The following is a 24,097-nucleotide window of genomic DNA, read 5'->3' as shown; positions in this document are numbered from 1 at the left end:
TAGATGTGCTGCATCATAACAGCATGTAATGCATTTATTTGCAAGAAAATACAACTTGCACACAGAATGGTCCAATCGAAGTCAATGTTAAACAAAACTTAGTGATGTCAAGTTCCACAATCAATTGTTAAAAAAAGGAAAAAAGAAAACCAGCATAGTACATCCAAAGAAGTTTAAAAGACAATGATAAGTTAACATTGCTTCTTTCTATTTACAAAATAAAAATACAAAAACCTTATTAAAAAAAAAGATACTATTTACAAAGTCTGTACATTAGTGGAGAGAAGTCTTCCTGCTGTAAGAAAAAACAAAAAGATTTTAGATTAAGTTTTATAATTTTACAACTTCTGATATTTAACATTTGCATCTTTGCTTGCTCACCTATAAATGATTGAGCAGACTGTTCTGAATGTCTTCATACACCTGGTTGTACATCTCCTCTTTGGATTTCAAACCATCCAGGTACTCTGCAACACAAAGTTAACCAGCTGATCAGTGGGGAAATTGTGACATGTATTTTGAGTACCACGCAAAACAAGTGATCGACATACCAATTTCAAGGCCGCTATCCTCCATCTCTTTCCTGTGCTTCAGGTACATGGGCCACACGTGGCCATCGAACAACCCGGCAGGGTCGGGGACAGTGTACTGTCTGGTACTGAAAAGAGGAAACATTATGAAAACGTACAAAAACAGGCATATGGAAATGAGAAGAAAAAAAACTGAAAACTTGCAAAGATCTATGAAATCAGAAAACATGCATCACATCGTGGGAACAGTTTTGAAAAAAAGTTAAAATTCACCTTCTTCTTCTTTTGCACTCTTCATAGGGAATCGTGATGTAATAGCTCTTGCTGAAAACATCCAGCAGGGGCCTAGAGGGGGGAAGCACAAGATGAACAAATTCACATCACATTCCCCATGTTAAAAAGATTAGTTGTACAACTTTTCATACTGCCTGTTATCTGTACCTCTGCAGTCTGCTTGACAAGAGATACTAGCACGCCGGGTACAGATCAGACTACAATCGCGTTAAAAAAAAGGGGGGAGAAAAAAAAAAAAAAACCTAAAAAAAAAAAAAAAAGAGCCTATTTCACCCGAAGCCCTTATCTACAACATGCCTGCATTCAGGGGGCTCTGAACATGAATGACGATGAGCATGCAAAATTAGCACGTGACTTGACAGAAATAACTCCGCCCCCTCCCATATGTATGTTTTATATCATGTGCGAGCCAGAACAGCATGTCCCCCATTTATTGCGCAAACCTGCTTACAAATAAACACAAGTTGGTATCCTTAAATAACATGTCCCTGCATGTAGAGTGTACGATACAGTACACTGACATGACGAAGTCAAGTTTCCTACGTTGGTTAAAACTAGGACAGCCATACAATATAGAGGGAAGAACAACTTACGTGTAATTGTAAAGCAGGAAGCCCTCCACAATCAGGATGTGGGTCTCCTCATCAGGGTTGGCCACATTGGAGGCAGAAGATAGGGTGACACCATGGGAGCGAGCAAATTTTCGTGGGTTCTCAATCCAGCCCTTAATTGTGTTGGTCATGGACTCCATATCCAAAGCTGTGATCACTGTGGAACCAGATTGAGAGAAAAGAAAATAATGGAAAGGGATGGGTAGAGGATTAGAGTAAATTCAAAACAAAGACTAATGTGCTGAATGTGTTTTTTTTTTTTAAAGTTACTTTGAGGTTAATATAAACTGATTAGTGGTGTGCATGTTTTAGCAATAACGTAATGTGTGAGAATAATCCGTCACATTAGAGGAACAAGTATGTGAAAATGAGACAAACAATGAGTCAATGGCAGTCTTCCGTGAAGTCTTACCATCCCATTGTCTAAAGCCGTCCTCACCAACATGTATGTGGTCAGGTTTCTGAAATAACAGTCACCAATAAAACACTGCTGCAACCTAACAGATCTCACTCACACACCCAAGTAGTGAGCAAGGAGAAACAAAAAAGGCACACAACAAAGGGCACGTAGGAAATAAAGGAAGCTTACAATGCAAATATAAGGGAACTGAGAAAAATGTAAAGCAGAGTGGCCATAGAAATAAAGCTGAGGAGTAAATACTTAAAATTAAGAACCAATGAAGGAGAAATGCAGAGGAAGGTAAAGTAGGTTAACTTAAAGCCTATTGGGACTATTACAATATGTTAATGTTTGAAGGGGAAAGAGGTCAAGCATGTTGGAAGCATCTACAGTCTTACACATCAAAGGAAAACGAAGCCACATACTAACATATTATCTAATAAACTATTAAAACTAACCTTGAAGAAGTCATCTTGGTGCACAACACAGCAGTTGGGCAACGTCTTGATCAGTTTATTCGTCAGGGTGGTTTTACCACCATTTGTGACTCTGTAGGGATAAAAATAAAGAAAACGACAGAGTGAAAAAATACTCAATGACATCTTGTCAACTATAATGTAATTAAAATAAATGTTATGGATTAGAAATGTTATTCAGTGATCATTGTTTACATTTAGTTGTATTGTGCTATAAAGAAAAGCAACACTCTTCTAAAACAAAGAAACTTAAAAAATGTGATAAGTGCACAGGAGTGTGTCATAAGCGTTCTACTGAAATCACTCACACATGTACTGACTTAAGAAAGACATTGATGTGAGTTGTACTTTTTGTGGCTTTCCCAATGAAACACTGATTCATTTATTTTGGTCTTGCCTGTACACAAAAAAACTGTGGAGTAAAGTGTCCCGCTTTATTGTAGATCACATCTACCCCCAATTTAATTTGTGCTGGAAAAATGTATTGTTTGGATATATTGAATTTGACAGGAATCTCAACTGTAAATTTTATTTGATCAATTTGCTCGTTATTTTAACTAAATTCTATATCCACAGATCAAAATTTTTAAATAAAAAGCCGAATTCTCCGGAGCTGTCCGCATATATCAAACAATACATATTCTCCATATCTGATTCTGTAAATAAAAAAGCTGTTAAAACGTATGACCTTTGTAAGCTATATAAGATATTTGTTTAATTTTTTTTTCTTTGTCAATGACTAATTCCCCTGGCGTATTTGTGACTGTATAATTGTGTAGTTTATGTTGTATACACATATGTCTGATGTTGCTCTCAATTCTGTGTATACTTATGTCTTTTGCTTCAATAAAGTTGAAGGAAAAAAAAAAACAAAAAAAAAACACATGTACTAAAAACACAATAAATAAAACAATGCTCCGTTTATGTTAAACAAAAAAATAATCTAAAATTGAATGAAATCAAAGTGTTTGGATCTACGAATTAGAGCTTTGTGTGTGGTGGACAGAACAATAATGATGACAACAAAGTCCAACTCTCTGTTTTGAACTTGTAGATGCTGCAGATAAATCTCCCTCCACTTTACCGTCAGCCTCGCGGTACATTTTCAAATGTCCCGCTCGATCCATCACAACAAACCACACACCGGACGTCACTTTAAACTGGTTTCTGGCGGGCAGCTGATAATAATACTTGTGGACATTAGTATAACTACTAAAAACAAACAAGATGGGGTCAATTCTGAACGAAAACAATCATTATTTTATCCAGCCCGCCCATTTTTAAAATCATATTTATGGCTGTTCAGGCTCATAGAAATAAATTACCACGTTCAACTGTATCAGTTTAGACTGAACATAGCTTTCTTTTACACAGAAGTTGTTGCAATTTCACGTAAAAACAAACAAAAAAAAAAAAACATTTCAAAATCAGCAGCTGTTTAATTACTAATAAATTATATACATACCCGCCAATTCCTATAATGTATTTCATCTTTTCCTCTTGTTTCCTGGGTCTTCAAATCCAACGGAGGAAAAAAGTCACAGACACGGAAGCTCTGGGGGGGAAAATCCCACAAATGCTTTAAAAGCTTGCAAATTGTGGATTTGAAACTCCTCGTTGCTCCTCTTTACTTTGTCGCTTAACAAGTGGCCCACATGCCCGGCCCCGCTTTATCCACACCGGCCCCTCTGACGTCACTCAAGCGCAGGCATGAGACCTCCTCGTGGTTGAACGTGCTCGTGCATTTTTCCCCTCTCGGTACGTGCCTCCGCGCAACAGCCAATCACAGCCCGCCCCGCTCTGGCGCCAGCCAATCAGCAGCGGCGAACTTTCACACATTAACATATCTGTCCCCACCTGCTGCTGGCCGTCACCTAATAGATCCATGGCCGTCACAGACCAGCAGCTCGTAGGTTTCCACCGGTCTCCTCGTGAGGGGGTCAGGGGGAGAGGGTGGAAAACTACCATTGATGGTGTCGTTTGGACACGTGAAAATAGCAGCTATGTCTGTTTTTTTTTTTGTTTTTTAGTTTAGTTTAGTTTATTGGTGCTTTCAATTCCCAGTACAGGTGTAATTCGTCGGTGTTATACAAAATATATACAGGACTGTCTCAGAAAATTAGAATATTGGGATTTTCTGTAATGCAATTACAAAAACAAAAATGTCATACATTCTGGATTCATTACAAATCAACTGAAATATTGCAAGCCTTTTATTATTTTAATATTGCTGATCATGGCTTACAGTTTAAGAAAACTCAAATATCCTATCTCAAAAAATTTGAATATTCTGGGAATCTTAATCTTAAACTGTAAACCATAATCAGCAATATTAAAATAATAAAAGGCTTGCAATATTTCAGTTGATTTGTAATGAATCCAGAATGTATGACATTTTAGTTTTTTTAATTGCATTACAGAAAATAAAGAACCTTATCACAATATTCTATTCACAATATTTGGTATATATATATATATATATATATATATATATATATATATATATATATATATATATATATATATATATATATATATATATAATTCTTATGCAATTTTAGCTAATAACCAAGGACCAAAAGGTGTAGACTGAAGCCTAAGCTTATGACGCCTACCATTTTCACAAAAAAATGTTAGCTTTTATAAACTAGTGCAATGTCATTAATAAATATCATTCCATACAGTATTTGTATAAGCAATAATACAATAGTACATACAGTACACATACCTACACATATACATACATATATACACACACGCATACTATATATATATATATATATATATATATATATATATATATATATATATACATACATACATACATACATACACATACATACATACACATACATACATACATACATACATACATACATACATACATACATACATACATACATACATACATACATACATACATACATACATACATACATACATACATACATACATACATACATACATACATACACATGTCCATAGGTACATGCCTATGTGTATTATTTTTTATTTATTAATCATTTTGTATTTATAGGTGCTTTTGAATTGTAATAACGTGCTACACATTTTCATTTCTGTATTCAAGCTGTTCCACAGATTAACTCCTGTCACTGAGACGCATCGTTGTTTAACGTTGGTTCTTGCCTTTGTTTTCCTTAATATAAATGTTCCCCTGAGTTCATATTGGCTAACTGCTTTGGAAGAGCTTCTGAATACTGTCAGGAAGTGTTTTATTGTTGATTTTGAACATAAATTGCGCTGTTTCAGGGTCCACTAAATCTCTGAATTTAAGCACATTTGAATTTATGAATAATCTATTAGTTGGTTCTCGATAACCTGCTTTGTTTATAACTCTAATGGCTCTTTTTTGTGAGATAAAAATCGGGTCTGTGATTGTTTTGTATGTATTTCTCCAGATTTCCATACAATAAGTGATGAATGGGACAATGAAGCAACCGTATAACATATTCAGGGAGTCATGAGTGAGGATGTCCTTGGTTCTGTGCAATATTCCGATTGATTTAGATACCTTTGCCTTTAAATGATCAACATGTGGCTTCCAGCACAGTTTATGGTCAATAATTGCACCCAAAAAATGTATGATCATAAACTCTTTCTATTTCAAAATCATTTATCATAATTTTTATGTGATTACCGGTATTAGTTTTCCGATATCCAAATAATATAAATTTTGTTTTATTTAAATGTAATGATAATTTATTGGTATCAAACCATCACTTTAGGGTTTTCAGTTCCTGTTGAACTGTATTCAGAAGCTCCTCCATATCATTTCCAGAGCACAGCAATGTGGTGTCATCTGCAAACAGTACACAATTTATAAGCTTTAACACATTACATATATCATTTATATACAATATGCAAATATGTAAACGGTTATAAGTTAAAGCCAAAAAAGGTTATTCTAAAATGTTTATTTTGTTTCACTGTAATTGCCAAATTAAAGAGCACAACTCATAAATGTTAAGTCAAAGTTATTTGGTGCTTGAGCTAACATTACACAGATGTGCTAGTACAAAGAAAATTATATATTTAAAATCACAAACTTACAGTGCTGGGGTTCTCTATAGGAGGGACCAGATTGGATAGGATCAGGAATGAGTACATCACACGGACAGCACATGTTAGAGGCTTTGGAGATGAATTCAGAGAGGCCAGACTGAGATGGTTCATGTCCAGAGGAGAGATAGTGAATATATTGGTAGAAGGATGCTGAGTTTTGAATTGCCAGGCAGGAGGCCCAGAGGAAGACCAAAGAAGAGGTTTATAGATATAGTGAAAGAGGACATGAAGGTAGTTGGGGTAAGAGAAGAGGATGCAGAAGAAAGGCTCAGATGGAGCCAACTGATTCGCTGTGGCGACCCCTGAAGGGAAAAACCAAAAGGAGAAGAAGAAGAAGAAGACAGTGTTGTGGGTCAGGACTCAGGAGTGTGAGGGTTCTTTGTGAGATGAGGAGGAGAACACAGGTTAAGATGTGAATCTTAGCAATATAAAGCATCCCTAACGCTTTACTTTCTGACATAAATCTTTGCATTTGGGTCATCAGGACATCTCAGTCTCAGTGAAGTAGAAGAATTCAGTGGATAGATGTTGCAATCTTCTTGTTATGTTGAGGTGATAAGAATCTCATTTTTCAAGGCATTACTGCCTTACTGAAGCTCTTTCACAACCCGGCGCCTCCATACAACCAAGCTCTACAGTGCTAAACATTGCACACTATGGAACGATGATTTTGATTATATAAATTCATCTAAATAACCTATAACTTCCGAGATAGCTATTTATAGATAACTTTGGTGCTTGATTACCTATAACAACTGAGTCAAAATGTGTGCAATCCATTTTTTGTACATAATTTATATTTATTTAATTAATGTATGCAATAGTTTTGTCTGGCTTCTATATATATACAAAATAAAGTATTACTGAACTGATCTAAATTAAACTGAATTGTTTTCATGTCATGACATTTATGGGTGTGCAACATTTGGCATCAATCATTTACATGGGTTACTTTTTAAGCCCTAATGGAAGTGGCATTGTTGCATATTTTAATATGTATTTGACCTCATTCACGTGCTGTGATGCCACCTTTTCTTTTTTAAGTGCTTTGCTTTTTGAAAAATACCAGCTAATGTTGCCAAAAAACAGTGGTTTACAGGAAGTATACAGTGGATCATCTCCTCCATTCAAACAAACACAAAAAGTATGAAATGGCAAACATACCAGATTTTTTTCAGGAGCAATTTATTCATTCAAATTTACAGCAAAATGAAGACCAGGAATAATAATAGTCAATGTAATAATCGGAATCTGAGCAAGCATTTTACACTTGACGAATGGTAGACATAGTATTTCTCATATTTTAGATGTTGTGCTTTTACAGTCAAAATGAAGATTTTCATTTTGGAAACATCATGTTAGCTACAGGCATTTTTTTGGGGTCAAATAAAAATAATCAAGCAAAAATATATACTTTACATTCCTTCCCGTTTGTAGAATTCCTTTTGGTTCGGCAGCAGGCACTCAATTGACTGAGCAATTCACAAAAAGGAGCCGTCCCTCACAGACTGACAAGCTGCTACCATGCTGGTTCTGCTCCATCAAAGGTGATGAATATTTTACATAACTGCTGTAAAAAATTGTTTAAAGGACAGAATAGAAAAACAAAGAATAGCTGAACCTTGTATCAATGTTCCTGCTTCAGAGAGGCACCAAAGCAAAGTCAGAACTGAGAGCAAACAGGCTTCATTTGTCCCATTTCTGGACCAAAGATGCATAGACATTTCCACAACCTACCAAAAGCTTAACAAATGCATGAGTCTCACTAGCAACAATGAAAAAGCTGCTGAAAATAAAACAATCACATTCTATTCTGACACTATTCAAGTCTTGCATTGGAGCTTCACCCAATAGTGCAAATCAGCATTGGTAGCATCCAGATAATGCAGCCGTGGCTATCACTGTTCTGTCTTCCTGCTACAATGTGTTGAACAGATGGAAGACTTTAAAACAATAATGATAATAATTTTAACCCCATCAAATGACCAAAATACATTAGGATGTCTAAGCTTTCGGTAATGTCACAGGCATTTATCCAAAATAACCACGTATAAAAGTAAGGATGCCACCAGTAATTAAATGTAAAAATTCCTATTCCCATCCATTCATGCAGTTGGCAATTACAATATATTTTTTTCAATTTAAGCTGATCCATATGGAAAAAATCTATAATCAGAAATATACAGTTTATAAAAGAGCAATCCTTGTGTGTTTTGTAGTGATTGTTTTGCCGCTTTCCATTAATAGAATAGAATAGAATAGAATAGAATAGGCTTTATTGTCATTGTACAGGTATAAGTACAATGAAATTGTGGATGCAATGTAGATGTAATGTAGATGCTCTGCATGTGTTGGGTTGGTATTATATCCATCACAAACAGAAAGTAGATATTTAATATGTATGTCATTTAAATGTTAGGCTTATGCATTTAATGCTAGCCAAAGACTATTTATGTTGCCATCATATACAAAATAAACAAGTATTGCTCAAATGTTCATAGATATTTATCACATGGATCGTCTAGACCAGAGAAGCCAAATAGTGAGACAGAGATAATGGAGGCACATCATAGCACAGCATATAGTACAGGACCAAGGGCACAAAGAAAGCTTCACAGAGCAAATGGGACCAGAAACAGCAAATAATTGTCACATCAGTGAATGTTGGATGTAAGGATGTGCTGTATATAACATGTTGGGACCAGATAAGAGAGAACTCGAAAAAGGCCTCACGATACAGCAGTTATGAGGTAAGAAGAAGTAAAGATGAAGGCATCTGTCTTGTTTAACCCTTGCTCCTTCTACTTTTGACATTATATCTATACAAATTGACATGTGAACACATATGAAATCAATTTCTTCAAAGAGCACATACAGAAGAGCTTTCAAGTTCACGTCGTTTCTCCAAATTATCACCTACACAGAAACTCACGAAGCAACCCGACATTTGGAGCTCAGAAAACTGCAGCTTCCAGTTCAAACAGTTCTTGTGACAGCAGCCACTTCCTTTGTACAATTTCACGTTGGGGTGTAAAACCTTTCAGGAGAGAGAAGGACCGAGTTCCCGATGGGGTGAATATGACAGGACGGAGCGTTCCTCGTTTGGATGGATGTCAGCTGGATGTTGATAAAACAAGGTGGAAGGGATAGACTCACTGGACCTGCTCGCCCTGTTCATACCTGAAGGAACATTGCATTTGGGTGATTATCAATGTAGCATAACATGAATAAATTATTTGTAGCTCTTATATCATGATCAAAAACAAGATTTTAAAGATGTTTGAATATAAAAATGAGTCTGCATGAAATTATTGCTTTAATTATGTGTCTGTTTATGGAATATTCATAATTTTCTAAATCAAGAAAGGAACAGGCTGGGATGAGCAGGTTTTGCACAGGAGAGATATGAAAACCTGTTTTTGTAAAACAAACAAACAGAAAACTTCAAAAAGCTCAAATCTTAAATAAAATATAATTCCTTGTCATAAAAGTTAAAGTCATGAATCTAAAAAGAGTTTAACTCTGAGTTCACTTTGATGGCAGTGTTTACCCGCTGTAATAGATGTGTTCTTTGTAATTGACATATTCATACGAATGTTAAAATTTAAACAAAAACCTCCTTCTTAACTGGAAATCCACGACAGCTCCCTCCAGTACACAGTGGATTAACGAGGTTATGTCCTTTTTAAAAGTAGAGAAAATTAGATACTCAAGAAGGGGAAACTTGAACAAATTCTATAATAAATGGCAACCGTTTATGGACTTTTTTGTGACAACGTAACCCCCCCCCACACCCTTTTTATTTATTTATTTATTTATTTTTTTTTTTATTTTTTTTATTTATTTCTTTTATTATTTTATTTATTTATTTTTTTACTTGGGTTTTTTTTCATTTTTTTTTTTAAGATCTTTACTTTTTGTCTATCCTTATGTTTATATGCCCAGTTAATTATTTCATACAGACTATGTCTATTTTATTGTAGTGTTTATCTAGTCTTGTTTTGTATTATTGTTATTTGTTCTTAAAAAAAAATATGTAGATTTAAATTCTCTGATGCATACAACCATTTTCATTGCTGTCACCAATGTGCCCTGGCGTATGTAAGTGCCTTTGTTACTTTTGCATCAATAAAAAAATATGAAACAAAAAAAAAAATTGTAACAAAAGATCTTCAGATCTTGTATGCAGTAGCTTGCTCCTGGCAGTCATTTTTCTTAAACATGATGTGTTAGAGGGGAGAAAACTATCTGAAACCTGTTACGAGTGGAGCAAATACCAAGTTGAGGAGGTGCGTGCAGTTTCATGTGATGCTTCGTGTCGTGCGTGCGGTGGCTTTGCTGTCCAGGTTTGAGGGGAGGGGGTGGGGAGGACAATCAAAGCAGCGTGATGTGTTTGTTCCCGTTAGAAGCAGTTAACATGTTGGAGAAACAAGCAACAATAGAGGAGAATGGGTTGGGGTACGGTTTTGTAAAGGGCGGCAGTGAGTCTTTGTTGGCAGCATCAGTGGAATGGCAGCGATGGGGTGATCAAAGCTCGGCTCATTGTTCATGGAGAGTCAGAACTATTTGAAACTCTCCACTACCTCGACAGTTTTGTTATTAATGCAGAAGGTGCTGCGGTTGTGTTGTGAGTCCCGGTGATTTTCCAACAGTGCAGTGGTATACATCGTTTTAAATAATACTTATGGGTTATTGTCATCTAATCTTTCTCTGGGTGACAGCGCTGGCAGAACTACAGGTACAACCGTGTTTATGTCCTTCAGCTAACAGTTTCACAACCACTCACCTTCAGGAGTGATGGTGGTGCTCATGATGGTAGCGCTCATATTACTTCTCAAGATCATACAGGTCATGTTTTTAGTGTACCTTAAGCCCAGTTTTTATGGGCACATTTGTCTATTTCAAGGACATTTGCTGTAAAAAAAGTCACTAATAAAGAGATACTATAGATGGTACGAACTAGCTACGTAGCCACTTTTCAAATATAGAAAACCTGTTTCTTTTTCATTTTTCTGATCACAAAGTGTCCAGAGATCCTGTATAAAACTGATCAAAGTTTATGGCAGCAGTTTACAACAAAAGTCATGTCAGGATACTGCACAGAGAAAGCAAACAGGTTCAAAACAAGTCTGATTAAATACAGTACAATTTAGTCTATTTCTAATCTGATAATCTTAGAGTTAAATTACATTTCTTATTATTATTTTATAATCAAATTTGCTACCATTCAACCCAATTTATTATAATTTTATTCATATAAAAAGTAATCTAGCTAAGAAAAAAAAACAGACTTTTTTTTGGATAAATGCTTAAAGTAAACTGCTGTCACTTGCAAAAGTTAGTACATTCTCTTTTAATTGAATATGTTTATTTCATTTTTGTGGTGTGTGTGTGTGTGTGTGTGTGTGTGTGTGTGTGTGTGTGTGTGTGTGTGTGTGTGTGTGTGTGTGTGTGTGTGTGTGTGTGTGTGTGTGTGTGTGTGTGTGTGTGTGTGTGTGTGTGTGTGTGTGTGTGTGTGCGTGTGTGTGCGTGTGTGTGCGTGTGTGTGCGTGTGTATGTGTGTAATTTAAAAAAGAAATCCCCTGATTGCAGTGGGACAAATACAACTTTTGAATCTTTGACAAACAACAACATATGACAACATGGAGGGCTGGTGATAAGCAATACGTGGCTGTCACATGAGCTATTAAATCCTAGGGAAGCAGTAAGGGGATACTTAGTACTGCCCATTTGATTTTTTTTCTTTCTCCCTTTGACATATTTTTATTCTTTAATAGTTAGACTAAATGTTATTAGATTATTTTTATTACATACAAACAAACAAACAAAATGCAAAATGGGAGGATGTTTTTTGTTTGTTACTTTTCTTTTTTAGCATGAAGTAAATCTACTTGGAAAAGTACAATCGTCCACAGTAGAGAAGACGCCGCGCTAACCAGATAGGAACGCAATCAGTCAAGAGAGGCACTCTGAAGAGAAGACGGGGGATTTAATGTCAGACTGCATAAGAAGGGTTTCAAAGTGATCCTTTTATAAAAATATCTCTCTCTTTATATATATATATATATATATATATATATATATATATATATATATATATATATATATATATATATATATATATATATATATTGAACAACGTTTTTAATCTTTGTGCTGAAGGAAATGTGGTAACTTTCTTAATTTTAATTTTACTTTTTTCCTTTACTACTTTTCAATGTGCATACTTAAATCTTATGTTACAATGTAAATCCTTAACTTTCATTGTTGCATGGTTCTTTTCTATTAAGTGTCATATATCTGTGCATGTTCCCTCTGTTTTTTTCTTTGTGCGCATGTCACATGTGAGCAGATGAGTTAAATTATATAAATGATGCTGAACCTTTCCAATAAATAGCTCTGACTGAGACTTATGTTGAGGCATAAACTTTGATGTGGAAATGAAGGGTGTCATGTGATAAAACCACAGCATAGCACAGAGTCATCTTGTGGCTAAAATAGGAAGTACAACAGAGGTTTATATTACCTTCACCTTCAGCTTTCTCTTACTCATAATCCTTGACCAACAATCATCGACTTTGGCCTGAAAATTAGAAACAAAAAAAGATTTGCTAAGAACTTTAAAAGGGTGGAAATGATTGTCAAAGCTAGTGCGATATCTGGTGAGTAATAAGAGTCACTACGGTCAGGCACCTCTCAGACTTTTTGATAGGCTCTTGCGGGACTGACTGCTGCTCTTGCTGTTGCCGTTCCTGCTCCATTCTACACACACACACACACACACACACACACACACACACACACACACACACACACACACACACACACACACACACACACACACACACACACACACACACACACACACACACACACAGAGTTAGACAGGAACTCTTGTGAAAGTTGAGTTGATTTAGATGAAGCTACTCCTTTTTGTTTGCAATATAATTAGACTTTTAATGAGTTAACTTGTGATGCTATCAAAATTAAACAAATTTTACCTTTCCCTCCGGGCTTTAATCCTCTCTTCATCAAATCTAAATAAAAAAAGAAGAGAGAGAAACACATATTTCTTTACATTACATGTTAAACTGAATTAAAATGAAGATCTGAGCTGAATAATACTAAATGAACCCTAAGGGAAATTATATTGTTGCAGTTTAAATTGAAGTAACATTGCTAGGTATTTATGTCATCAATAAAATATACAGGTTGACAGCTTCTTCCAGGCAGGTATAGATGCTCTCCTGCAGCTCAGTTTCGCCATCTAGTGGCCGCAGGTACTTACTGCACCACGCAGTCAGGAACGTGGACGTGCTCCATGGGAACGATCTCGGCCAGTTCATCCAGACTGTGGACATACTGGATCTTGTTCATGAACTTCACACTGCAGAGGACAACAGTGAAGTTACTCCTTATTGTTAGTATACTGATTAAAAAAAAACGAAACAATACAACATTGAATATAAAAAAGAAACAAAAAACAAACAAACAAAGGATTAAGGCTCATAAGGTATTCACAACATAGCCTACGTATGTTTTCCTATGATGTCCTACTTAGTTTCTCTATGTCCTAGCTATCAGCACATTTATCTAAGTATCAACACACAAAGCTAACACGTAGAGCCACATCCGGACCAGCAGGGAACCCAGAAAAACAACTTGAGATTCAGCATTTAAATTTAAGCCGCTGTGTTTCTGCTGACAGATTCTGGGGAACTTTGTCTGAGTTTTTTTCTCCTTTCCCTGACAATCTCAGACCAGTCAGATGGTCAACAATGTTGGAGAAACAAAGTCAAAATTCAGTCACTTGTCAAAACATTCCCTAGTCAACATGTATAGAGTCTTGTGGATTTCAAGTTGTTGAGTGGTTAGTTTTGTATTACCTGATGAAAGGCCTGGATATAGCCAGGACAGTGCGGATGAACCAAGTGGGATGAGCGATGACCAGAGCCTTTAGGTTTTTCCTTAATCTGCCAGCAACAATGAAAAATACCCAATCAGTTCCTAGTCATTGCCACTGCTGATAAGCTTACATATCTAATTTTTAAGTATACCGTACATAGAATAATTACTTGTATATGTATGCAGTATGCATATCAAATCCAGCACAATGATATTCAATATCTGTCCTCAGAATATAAATGGATCTGACTATGAATCACCTTCAATCTACTGACATTCATAGCTGTCGTATCTGTCAGCATCAGACATATCACACATATCTGAGGAACAACAGTGCTCAACAGTTGCAAACAGCAGGTTAACCTTCGGACTATTTCATTTCACTAATATTATTTGCTGTGTCTAAGTATTGAGAGCTGATTTCTACATAGGATATCAATCATTTTATTTGAGGAGTTTGGCAGTCACGTCTCTTTTCTTTTACCGTCTGTCAATCATTTGGTAGCATTTCTTTAGCCAGCTGATCCCGGGCATCTTATTCCGAGGTGTGGCTCCATTCATGTAGATGATCAGGTAGTCTTCAGCCACCAGCATCTCCAGGCTGCTCACCACGTACCTGGAGCACGGAGACAGGGGGATTTCTTATTGGCACTTCCTACTAGAGCAGTTGCACATAAGTGCATGGCATCAAAGGCTGTATTAGGAAAAGTCAGCTCCCACTGACAGACATACAGAAAGAGGTTTTCCATGATGTAGTGATACTCTGGACAGCTGCTGTCAGGCAAATAACAAGCTGAGAATACGATGATGGCATTGAGACCCTCTCCATAATAACCTGAGGGGGTAAAATGATAGTTAATGATCAATAATAGGAACCAATAGGCATTTCTCAAAATTATAAATAGAATTTACAATCAGACTGACACTGACCTCCATGAGTGATGACGCGGAGGTAAGGTCTGATGACCTGCATGTCAATGCGATGTTCCTGCTCTCCGATTATCACTGTTCTCCAAAGCCGACCATTGTTTGCAGGTCCATCCTCTCCCACTTCTCCTGAACCCTCACCAGGACCTGCTTTGGCCGAGGCCACCGGGGTTTCATCTAGACGGGCAGATTTAGTTGTTAATTCTGAACATGCATATGAGATTTCATCCAAAACAGATATTCTAAATAATCTTTGGTAGAGGTTTTAATTATCTGATGGTACATGAAAGGGCAGCAAATCATTACATTTATTTGGAGTTATTCCAGTGCATACTTAATGACCCAAGATATTTGTGTTTCCTTCCCATATTACTTTTCTTCCCTCCTTGAATTTCAGGCCTGAAACACATTCCAAAAACTTGTTTCTCTCCCTAAAGTGCAAAATATTATTAGAGCATTTGCAATCTGGAGGAATTTCACTGTGTAAAGGACGAGCTCTTTAATCTAAGTTGGACACCTGTGATGAGTCTTCAGATGGCCGAGTATAGCTGAAAGACACATTGTACAGATGCGCTGGGAGACATTATCAGTGATCTGGCCCGGAGTCACAAGATGTTTTGGGTCTTTCAGACATCCTTGTTCTGATCTGACTCCAGCCCGCGTCCCAGCAGTATTTGGCTACAGATCTGTTGTCTTGATCCACAGCCATCTATTGGCTTTTTTTGGCTTTTGGCTGGCAAATCCATTTCCAAAGCCTTGCAGCAAGTCCACTAGCCTTGTTCCCTGCATGTCTTCACAAATCCTGGTATTAGGCACGTTTCTCCCATTGGCCTCATACGCCCCCTCTTCCCAGGGTACTGTGAGCTCCACAATGATCAATTGCTTGGTGTAATGTGATGCAATGATGCATTAACAACTGATCAATAGCTGATATGATTACATGGGCAAAGGTTTACTGTGGGAAATGCAATATTTGTCAAGCATTACAGTGCAGAGTCACAAATGCCATTTAATGTGTGTACTAAAAAGAAGCATTTGCGTTAATCTTGTCTAGAGGTGGTGTCAATGCGTCTGGAAGAATCTGGCATGGATCATCACTCCAGGAACTTGCACTGTGGTCCTGTGATTGAGTAAACCAGATTTTTCTGGAAAAAAAGAGCCCTGTGCCCTGGATCAAAAACAAAAAGAGGCTGTCCAGGCTGTTTACCAGAACAAGTCCAGAAGCCAGGCTCTTTGATTATATGTGTTATATCAGTCTTCTTGGTAAAGTTAATTTACACATGAAAATAAACTTGGTTTTAGAGCAAAATTAGCTTTCTTCAAGACCTCTTTTTTTGTGCATGAACATCCATGCATTTCTTAGTGCGAGATGATGCAAACCCCGTCTCTGCAACCCTTACAAAGGCGTGTATGAGGAAGAAGATGGTGTAAGTCCTGGAAGGACCTGCCTGACCTGACCTGCAGTACTAATGTGTACGCCAACCTTTTTGGTAGTATGCAGTGTATAATTAATTGAAGAATTTAAATGATGTATAACAAATGTGACAGTTGACGGGCTGAAACAAAACACATTTCTGCTTTCAGAAAGAGACAACTTTTTTGCTTTCTTGATTATGAGCCGTTTTGTAAGCCACCTTGGTGAGGATTTTTGAATGCAAATTTAGGAATCAGAAGAAAATCTATCAATTTTTCTCTGTTTTCGAGCAGAATAACTTCACCACCTTATTAGTTCTGTAAACTGAGGCATGAAAATAAAAACAAACAAATAGGGAACAGCCTTGAGCAGGTAGTCTGGATCCCCTACCTTCCCACTCCAGGTCATTGCCATTGGTTATGAACTCCAGCGAGTCTGTTTCATCTGGTGTATCAATGTCATCCACGTTGATGTCCAGGTCATCTGGCGTGTCCAGGAAGTCGTCTGACAGCAGAGAACCTTCACTTTGATCCAATGACAGGTTCATCTCCGGAGCAATCAGCGTACGCCTTTTGCGGTGAGATGAGGACACCCCGCTTCCTCCTCCAGGTGGGCTAACGTGCAGAGAACTAGGAGGAGCTACAGAAAGACCACGAAGAGGCTCATCTGAAGTTCACACCACATAGAATACCCATACATGGCGATTCAGTGACGGTTTAATACTTACATACTCTGTTGTCTGTGAGACCACAAGAGGCATCCATCTCTCCGTACTCTGGTAGAGGTCTGAAGGGATAACGGGCCTTGGTAAACAACCAATACTTTGCACTAGTCTTAATATAATCTCATTATGTATTGCATTATTGTGATTAAGTAGTGTTTCAGTAAAAGAGTCAAGATCTGGGTGTTATCACTGGTCTCAATAAGACCCAAAAGAGGAGTAAGAGGAACAAGATAGGAATCGTTATTTTCTTTGCTCTAGGGAGGAATGGCGATTACAGGGCTGTCAACCAAGGTGAGTCGGAGCATCGAGAGAGGAAAGGAGAAAGAAATTGCGGCCATCAAGAACCCAACATCTGCTTGCTATATGTATATTTCAGAGCATTTGTGTTGCATGCACCTATCTGTAGTTTTATGTCTGCAAAAGAGCATAAATTAGCATAGGCTACACACAAAAATGTGTTTGTGCTATTAGTAAGAATCTCCATAGGACTGGAAAGTATACTCTAAAGGGTTAAAAAGGGAAGAGATGCAGAGCGCTGCAGCACAGTGTTGTTCTACATACTGGCATCACTCGTGTGAAAACCAGTTGTCTCATCCCAGCAACACCAGGAGCAACGCTCGTGGCAGTGTGTGTTCCTCCTGAGCCCACAACACAACGCTTTAGCCAAGAAAACCAGGCGCAGGTCTGGCTCTGCGCCCTGAGCATGACTGCAGTGATTACTGCTCCAGCGCTTCTTTTGTCAAAGATGAAGCCTTTTCACTCAAATGTGAACTCACCGAGGGAGATTTGTCTTTCAACAAAAGCAAGCCCATCTCTTTTGTTCATCCTTTAGTTTCTGCATTGTCCTTCAGAGCAGCTTAAATAACCAGTGATGCTTACCTGATGTAGAGAGCACGAGGATGCTTTTATCAGAGTGGATGCAAATACACTTTCTGACCTCACACGCCTCTGTATTTGTTTTGCTCACTCGTTCCCAGTTCTCTTAGCTAACAGCAGATACACCAGAGCAGAGGATCCATCAGTCTTCAGTCGCTGATGCCTATTCCTCCGTGTCTGTCTGAAATGAACGAAAACCTGCCACCATTTTCCTGCGTGGTGTTGTTGATCAGTGACTGCTGCTGCGTCACATGACGTAGCCTGAAACCCCTTCCAGACAGAGCTGCACCTGCTCCCTGGCTTCCTGCCTCCCTATTCGATGAGGACGGAGGGAAGAGGGAGGAGGAAGAAGCCCACTATTTTTGTCATCACTGTAATCCGCAAGCTCTTTTTGCCCCTGAAGCTCAGCATCTCAGCCTCTGCGCAATTTTTTACAGTCTCTCCATCATTGTAGTTACCTTGACGGGTAATTAATTATTCCCCCGTCTTTATTTAGCTAATCTGCTTTTATGCTGTGCAAATTCATGTGGCAGCTGTTATAATCCACTATTAAAGGTCACACTGGTCTCAAACAAAGGTGTGCAATTTATTTCACATCAGCTGCGTAATTATAACACCCCACTGCAACCCAATGGAGTGGAGTGGCCTAGTGGTTTGGGCTCATGATCCAAAGGTCGTGGGTTCGAACCCTGGCACTGGCACTGGCACTGGCGTCTCAGCTTTCCTCACTTCACCCAGGTGTATGAATGGGTACCTAGCTTTGCTAGGGGAAGTATCCAGCGATAGACTATAGTGTCCTATCCTGGGGTGGTTACCACCTGTTCGTTTGCGCTACAGAGCGCTCTAAAAAGGACATATTGCAACCTAATGTACATTATTGCTTAACTGATGAATAAAAACTGTGATCACTGCAGACAGGGCCAGACTCTGGAGCCATGGCTGGGAGTGGTTGATGGCCAGGCCTGCACCCATGGGGCCCTGCCGTGGCAACCTGGGCCCCCCCTCCCACAGGTGGTGCAGTGTCAACTGGGTGGTGGGCGAAGCCGCGAAGGCGGGGATCCTAGCGGCCCTTGGCTGCAGAAGGTTCCTGAGCGTTGTTTGTGCTTATTCCCAACATTTTTAGAGTCCTTAGGCAGGGTGCTGGAGAGTGCCCCCAGAGGTGGGAAGTACTTCTGACAAATTCTTTACTTTTACTCCCTACATTTAAGCAGAAAAATGTGTACTTTCTATTATTGACATTATTATAACAAGCTAGTAATTTTTTCAACCTTGACGGATGATGACACTACTCAAAAGACAACCAACTCGAGTGGGAAATTGAATCAGTGTTCAGGCTCTGATAGAGAGAAAACGTGCAGAGTGGCACGGGGATAAAAGTGATCCAGAGAATATTGTCAAGTGACGAGACATAAGATCCGGAAAAGCAAGACAGTCCCCTTGGACACTATTGGCTCCAAGAATGATTCATGGCGAATGTGGTCTGTCTCGTGCCAACCTAAACCCTGAGCTTCTGGTATGCAAGAATTCACCGTCTAATCTAAAAAACAAAAAACTTGGTAAAGTGTATTTTCAGTTTTTCTTGCTAGCTTCTTTTTCATTTTATATAAGTCACTTTACAACTGTAGCAATACTGTGGGAACAGATTGATATGATATTATACAGCTAACAGCAGCTTATTACTATCATCCTAATTACTTGAGTATATAATTTAAACCTTTATTGTTAAATTAGTGTTCAATATTAGAGTATTAATGAAAAAAGTAATGTATGTTATAGTATAGTAGTAGTATAGCATTGAGGGTGCCAAAGCTGTCCAGTCTTGATTATATTTAATTAGTCTTGTTTAAATTGTCCTTTGATTTGTTCCCTGTAGCAACACTTTGCAGATTGTTAATATTAAATGAAATTCCTGTTTTTGTGTCAGATGTATTAGAGTTATCAAAAGATGTGATATAATTTGCACTTTTTACGTCTTTACTGAAGAGCATTTCAGATTCTGTTTCTTACTTTTACTTGAGTAAAGAAATGTAATCTGTACTTTTACTTTTACCAGAGTATTGGATGTGAGTACTTTTGCCACCTCTGAGTGACCCTGCTGGAGATGACAGCAGCCCCTTTTACATCGGCAGATACCCCACGTTTAACAGGCGGCTCTAGCGTGACACCCGTAGTTTTGACATTGACTGACGCAGGGCGGCGTATTGAGCCGGCTCCGTGAATAACTAGCCTCACTTAACCGCGGGCCAGGTCTAATGTAAACAGAACTAACGCGGGGTGGCGAGTCATGGGAGGGATTTGTTGATCACTTAACCTGAGCACATTCCACCAGGGGAGTTTTTTTTTTATTAATTTATTTTTATTTATCATTATTATTTAATAAAATAAAAACAACTGACGCCCCTCCGGATAGTCTAATTCCGGATTCAAGAAGAGCAGTGTGGTTTTTGTCCTGGCCGTGGAACGGTGGACCAGCTCTACACCCCAAGCAGGGTCCTGGAGGGGCCATGGGAGTTTGCCTAAGCATGTGCTTTGTGGACTTGGAGAAGGCCTTCAATCGTGTCCCTCGGGACTCCTGTGGGGTGTTTTCCGGGAGTATGGGGTGCAAGAATCCTTGATACGGGCTGTCCGTTCCCTCAGCATCCGGTGTCAGAGCTTGGTCTCTATTATCAGCTGTAAATCGGACTCATTTCTCGTGGGGGTTGGACTCCGCTAAGCCTGCCTTTTGTCATCGATTCTGTTCATTACTCTACGGTCTTTGCTTTTTGCAGACGATGTGGTTCTGTTGGTTTCATCAACTCTCACTGGAGCGGTTTGGAGCCGAATGTGAAGCGGCTGGGATTAGAATCAGGACGTCTAAATCTGAGACTATGGTCCTCAGTTGGAAAAGGGTGAGGTGACCTCTCCGGGTCGGAAATCAGATGCTGCCCCAAGTGGATCTCAGGGTCTTTTTCACAAGTGAGGGAAGAATAGAGCAGGACATTGATAGGCGGCTCGATGCGGCAGCAGCAGTGATGGGCATGTCCCACTGAGAGACGACCCTGGGGAAGACCCAGCACACGCTGGAGGGGCCGTGTTTCTCAGCCTGCCACATTAATCAATATAAGCCTCTCATTCAGATTATGAACTGCTGGCTCATAAAGAACAAATTTTATTTTTATTCATGTATGAATAAAAATAAAATGAAATAAGTGATATATTTGATCACAAATACAGTTATTTACTTATCAGGATATATACATTCAAGTTATTTTTTTTTTGAAAACCAGTGCCCAGTGTGTTTTAAACATCAAGTTTATTCCTCTCTAGACATCATAAAAATAATTGAATTAATTAACAATGAACATTTTCATCATGGATTTACAGTTCAGAGGGAACAAAAACACTTAAAATAGGAATTCTGGTCATTATAATACACTGAATAGGTGTGGGGTGATTTTCTGATGCCTACTATGCAACTAAAGCGTCCAAACCGATGCATTTACTTCAAAGTGAAATAGCTGTTCACAGAAATGACTACAATGCATGAAAGCCTCAAGAATGAGATTTAACCTGTTAACTGCAATGTGCAACATACTGTGAGTTACATATCCAATCCAGCTTCCCATCAAAGGCACACCTTGGTGGCATAGTCTGAACTTGTGAAGCAGGTGACCACATGAAATATCAAGGATGCTTTAATAAATGAAAACTAAATAGAAAGTGGAAAAATCTAACCTGGGGAAGTCCTCATCCTGCCACTCGTCCTTCACTTCCATGTTCTCCATTCGTAGCGTTGCCTCAGTGGAGCCCATTCATGGGCCTGAAGGAATGACGAGAAATACCTATTAATGAACATGTACAGGCACAGGTACCTCATAATGATATCATACTATACAGGCTGCTTGTATGGCTACACTGCAGAAGCACGTGGTTGTAACAGCAAAGGGTGGCAAGGTTTTCACCAAATAATATACTCTCTTTCGCTGCAATTAAAGGTTTGACAATGCAAGTCACATGGTTATCATACCCCTGCCCAGAACAGCACATGTGAGAAGCATGTGACCATCAAAGTCAGATATAACAAACATTTCTTCCAGTGCAGAATTCAAGCGGGCGGTGTGGAGCATGGCTTTCTGGTTTAATCCCCCCCTTATTGTTCTGTAATCCTACCACAACGGTGCCTTTTGATCTCAGATCACATTGAGGCGTTTTGTCACCATATAAAAACTTAACTTCAAACAGAATTAGTTCATCTGCGCTCCAAAGGAGGAGAAAAACCAAAACTCTGGCAAACGATTTGAGATAGTCATTGGTATTTAACTGCATGATTGGTGGTAATAACACATTCTCCTTTCCTCTGCACATAAGTTTCAACATAACCATCCAGATGCATTATAACAACACACAAAGGATGCACTGAGTAGCACAGTGAAATCCACGATGCCTAAGCAGAGATCATACCTCGTTAGTACCTGTTAGTACTTACAAACAGAAGACCAGAGGGAATGGTTGTCTAAGCACTGTGATGGAAAGTTGTAGGAAATTCCCCCAATATAGATCAATATATTCCTGTCAACATTACATTACAAGCAAGTATGAAGCTTAATGGGTTTCTGCAAAATAATGATATGAAATTAAGTGGTTTTGGTGGTTTTGGCAGCTACATGCAATGGGGGGGATTGGTCAGAGCATCCAAAGGAAATTATTTATTTCCACATCTTATAATTCAAATTCAGTATGTTTACAACAAACTGACCTTTGCTTTAGGACAATGACATAAACAATGTTAAAAAATAGAAAAAAATAATCTTCGGATATAAGATGTAATTTTCACTTAGAAAACACACTGAAAGAGAACCATCTTTACCAAATCAGCCACCACCAAATGTGCAGTGCATCGCATCAGAGTAAAATGGCTCCACAGCCTTTCTAGGTCACCCCAAATAGAACATCCAATTAAAAAGAAAGGATTTCCTGTTCATAGACAATCCAATGGTTTTGCAGCCTGTGCCAATAATCTGACCTGCAAAGCCAGCAGAAGGAAAACAAAAACATGAAATCAGTTTCTATACTCACATGAGCAGTGTAAGATCCCCTTGGGTCCTCTCCCGGGGTGTGCCAGAGTACTCTCGTTCTCCTGCAGTCTTTGATGCAAAGATTTGAGGGGAAATAGTCCCGCATCAACAGAGAAGCATGGGGTCAGTGTGAATTTCCTCCTCTCGGTATTTCATGAGTTCACATGCACACACATATATTCGTGCGCAGACACAGTCATACAGTGTCTTCAGTGTCAGTAGCGAGCCAGCAGCAGGTGTCTGAAGACAGGAGGAACCTCTGTTCTGGACTCCCCCTCTTTTCCTCCGTCCCTGGCCACCTTTGTTGGGGAAAGATTGGCGGTGTGTGCGGTCAGCGTATCTCTCAGCCCCTACGTCCACCCACCAAGACACAAAATCCTTTCAATGGGAATGCATCTGCTCTGGCATCATGATCTCTCTCTCTCTCTCGTTACTCTTTTTCTCTTCATGTGGAGTATCTTCTCCTCTCACTGCAGTATAAATTCCCAAGATTTCTCCTCATCCAAAAAGTCCACAGGGACAGCTTGTTTATCCGTACAGCAACATGGGGAAAATGATGACTATTCTCTGTTTCCCTTTACTCCACTAGATAATCCTGCTGCCGTTGTTGGTGGATGTCTAATTGCTGCTGTTTCCTGGCAACAGCATCTCTATCCACCCATAGCCGCTCTCCTCCCTTTCTGTCCCCCTGCACATGCCTCTTTCGTACCTCCAAACCGCCGCACAGTATTAATTATGCAGTGCCTTACTCCACTTACATTCAGCCAGTCATATTCAATTCAATTTTAATTCAGTTCACTTTA

At 38.7% G+C, this 24,097-nt stretch overlaps 2 protein-coding genes across 3 annotated transcripts; both read right to left on the bottom strand.

Moving 5' to 3' along the window:
- mibp (muscle-specific beta 1 integrin binding protein) lies at nt 1-3,979 on the bottom strand. Its single transcript, XM_061738287.1, has 8 exons — nt 3,777-3,979; nt 2,294-2,384; nt 1,848-1,896; nt 1,418-1,592; nt 804-875; nt 552-658; nt 382-467; nt 1-295 (listed from the first exon to the last, which is right to left on the bottom strand). Exons 1-7 carry the CDS (start codon nt 3,800-3,802, stop codon nt 382-384), a joined length of 606 nt encoding a protein of 201 aa, XP_061594271.1. The 5' UTR covers nt 3,803-3,979; the 3' UTR covers nt 1-295.
- Nucleotides 3,980-7,574: 3,595 nt separating this feature from the next.
- On the bottom strand, nt 7,575-23,980 carry atcaya (ATCAY kinesin light chain interacting caytaxin a). Of its 2 annotated transcripts, XM_061738284.1 has the most exons (13): nt 23,296-23,980; nt 21,955-22,039; nt 17,368-17,426; nt 17,031-17,279; nt 15,230-15,403; nt 15,032-15,134; nt 14,784-14,915; nt 14,281-14,367; nt 13,683-13,781; nt 13,396-13,431; nt 13,088-13,156; nt 12,921-12,977; nt 7,575-9,574 (listed from the first exon to the last, which is right to left on the bottom strand). In XM_061738284.1, exons 2-12 carry the CDS (start codon nt 22,029-22,031, stop codon nt 12,944-12,946), a joined length of 1,119 nt encoding a protein of 372 aa, XP_061594268.1. In that variant the 5' UTR covers nt 22,032-22,039; nt 23,296-23,980; the 3' UTR covers nt 7,575-9,574; nt 12,921-12,943. The 2 variants fall into 2 exon arrangements, with proteins under 2 accessions (XP_061594268.1, XP_061594270.1); XM_061738286.1 differs by lacking the exons at nt 21,955-22,039; nt 23,296-23,980 and adding an exon at nt 18,244-18,517.
- Between the last annotated feature and the right edge of the window lie 117 nt (nt 23,981-24,097).

The sequence above is a fragment of the Cololabis saira genome, chromosome 13, assembly GCF_033807715.1.
Source record: "Cololabis saira isolate AMF1-May2022 chromosome 13, fColSai1.1, whole genome shotgun sequence".
Classification (NCBI taxonomy): Eukaryota; Metazoa; Chordata; class Actinopteri; order Beloniformes; family Belonidae; genus Cololabis; species Cololabis saira.
The sequence above is the reverse complement of the archived record's forward strand: the minus strand, read 5'-3'. Positions and strand labels throughout refer to the sequence as shown.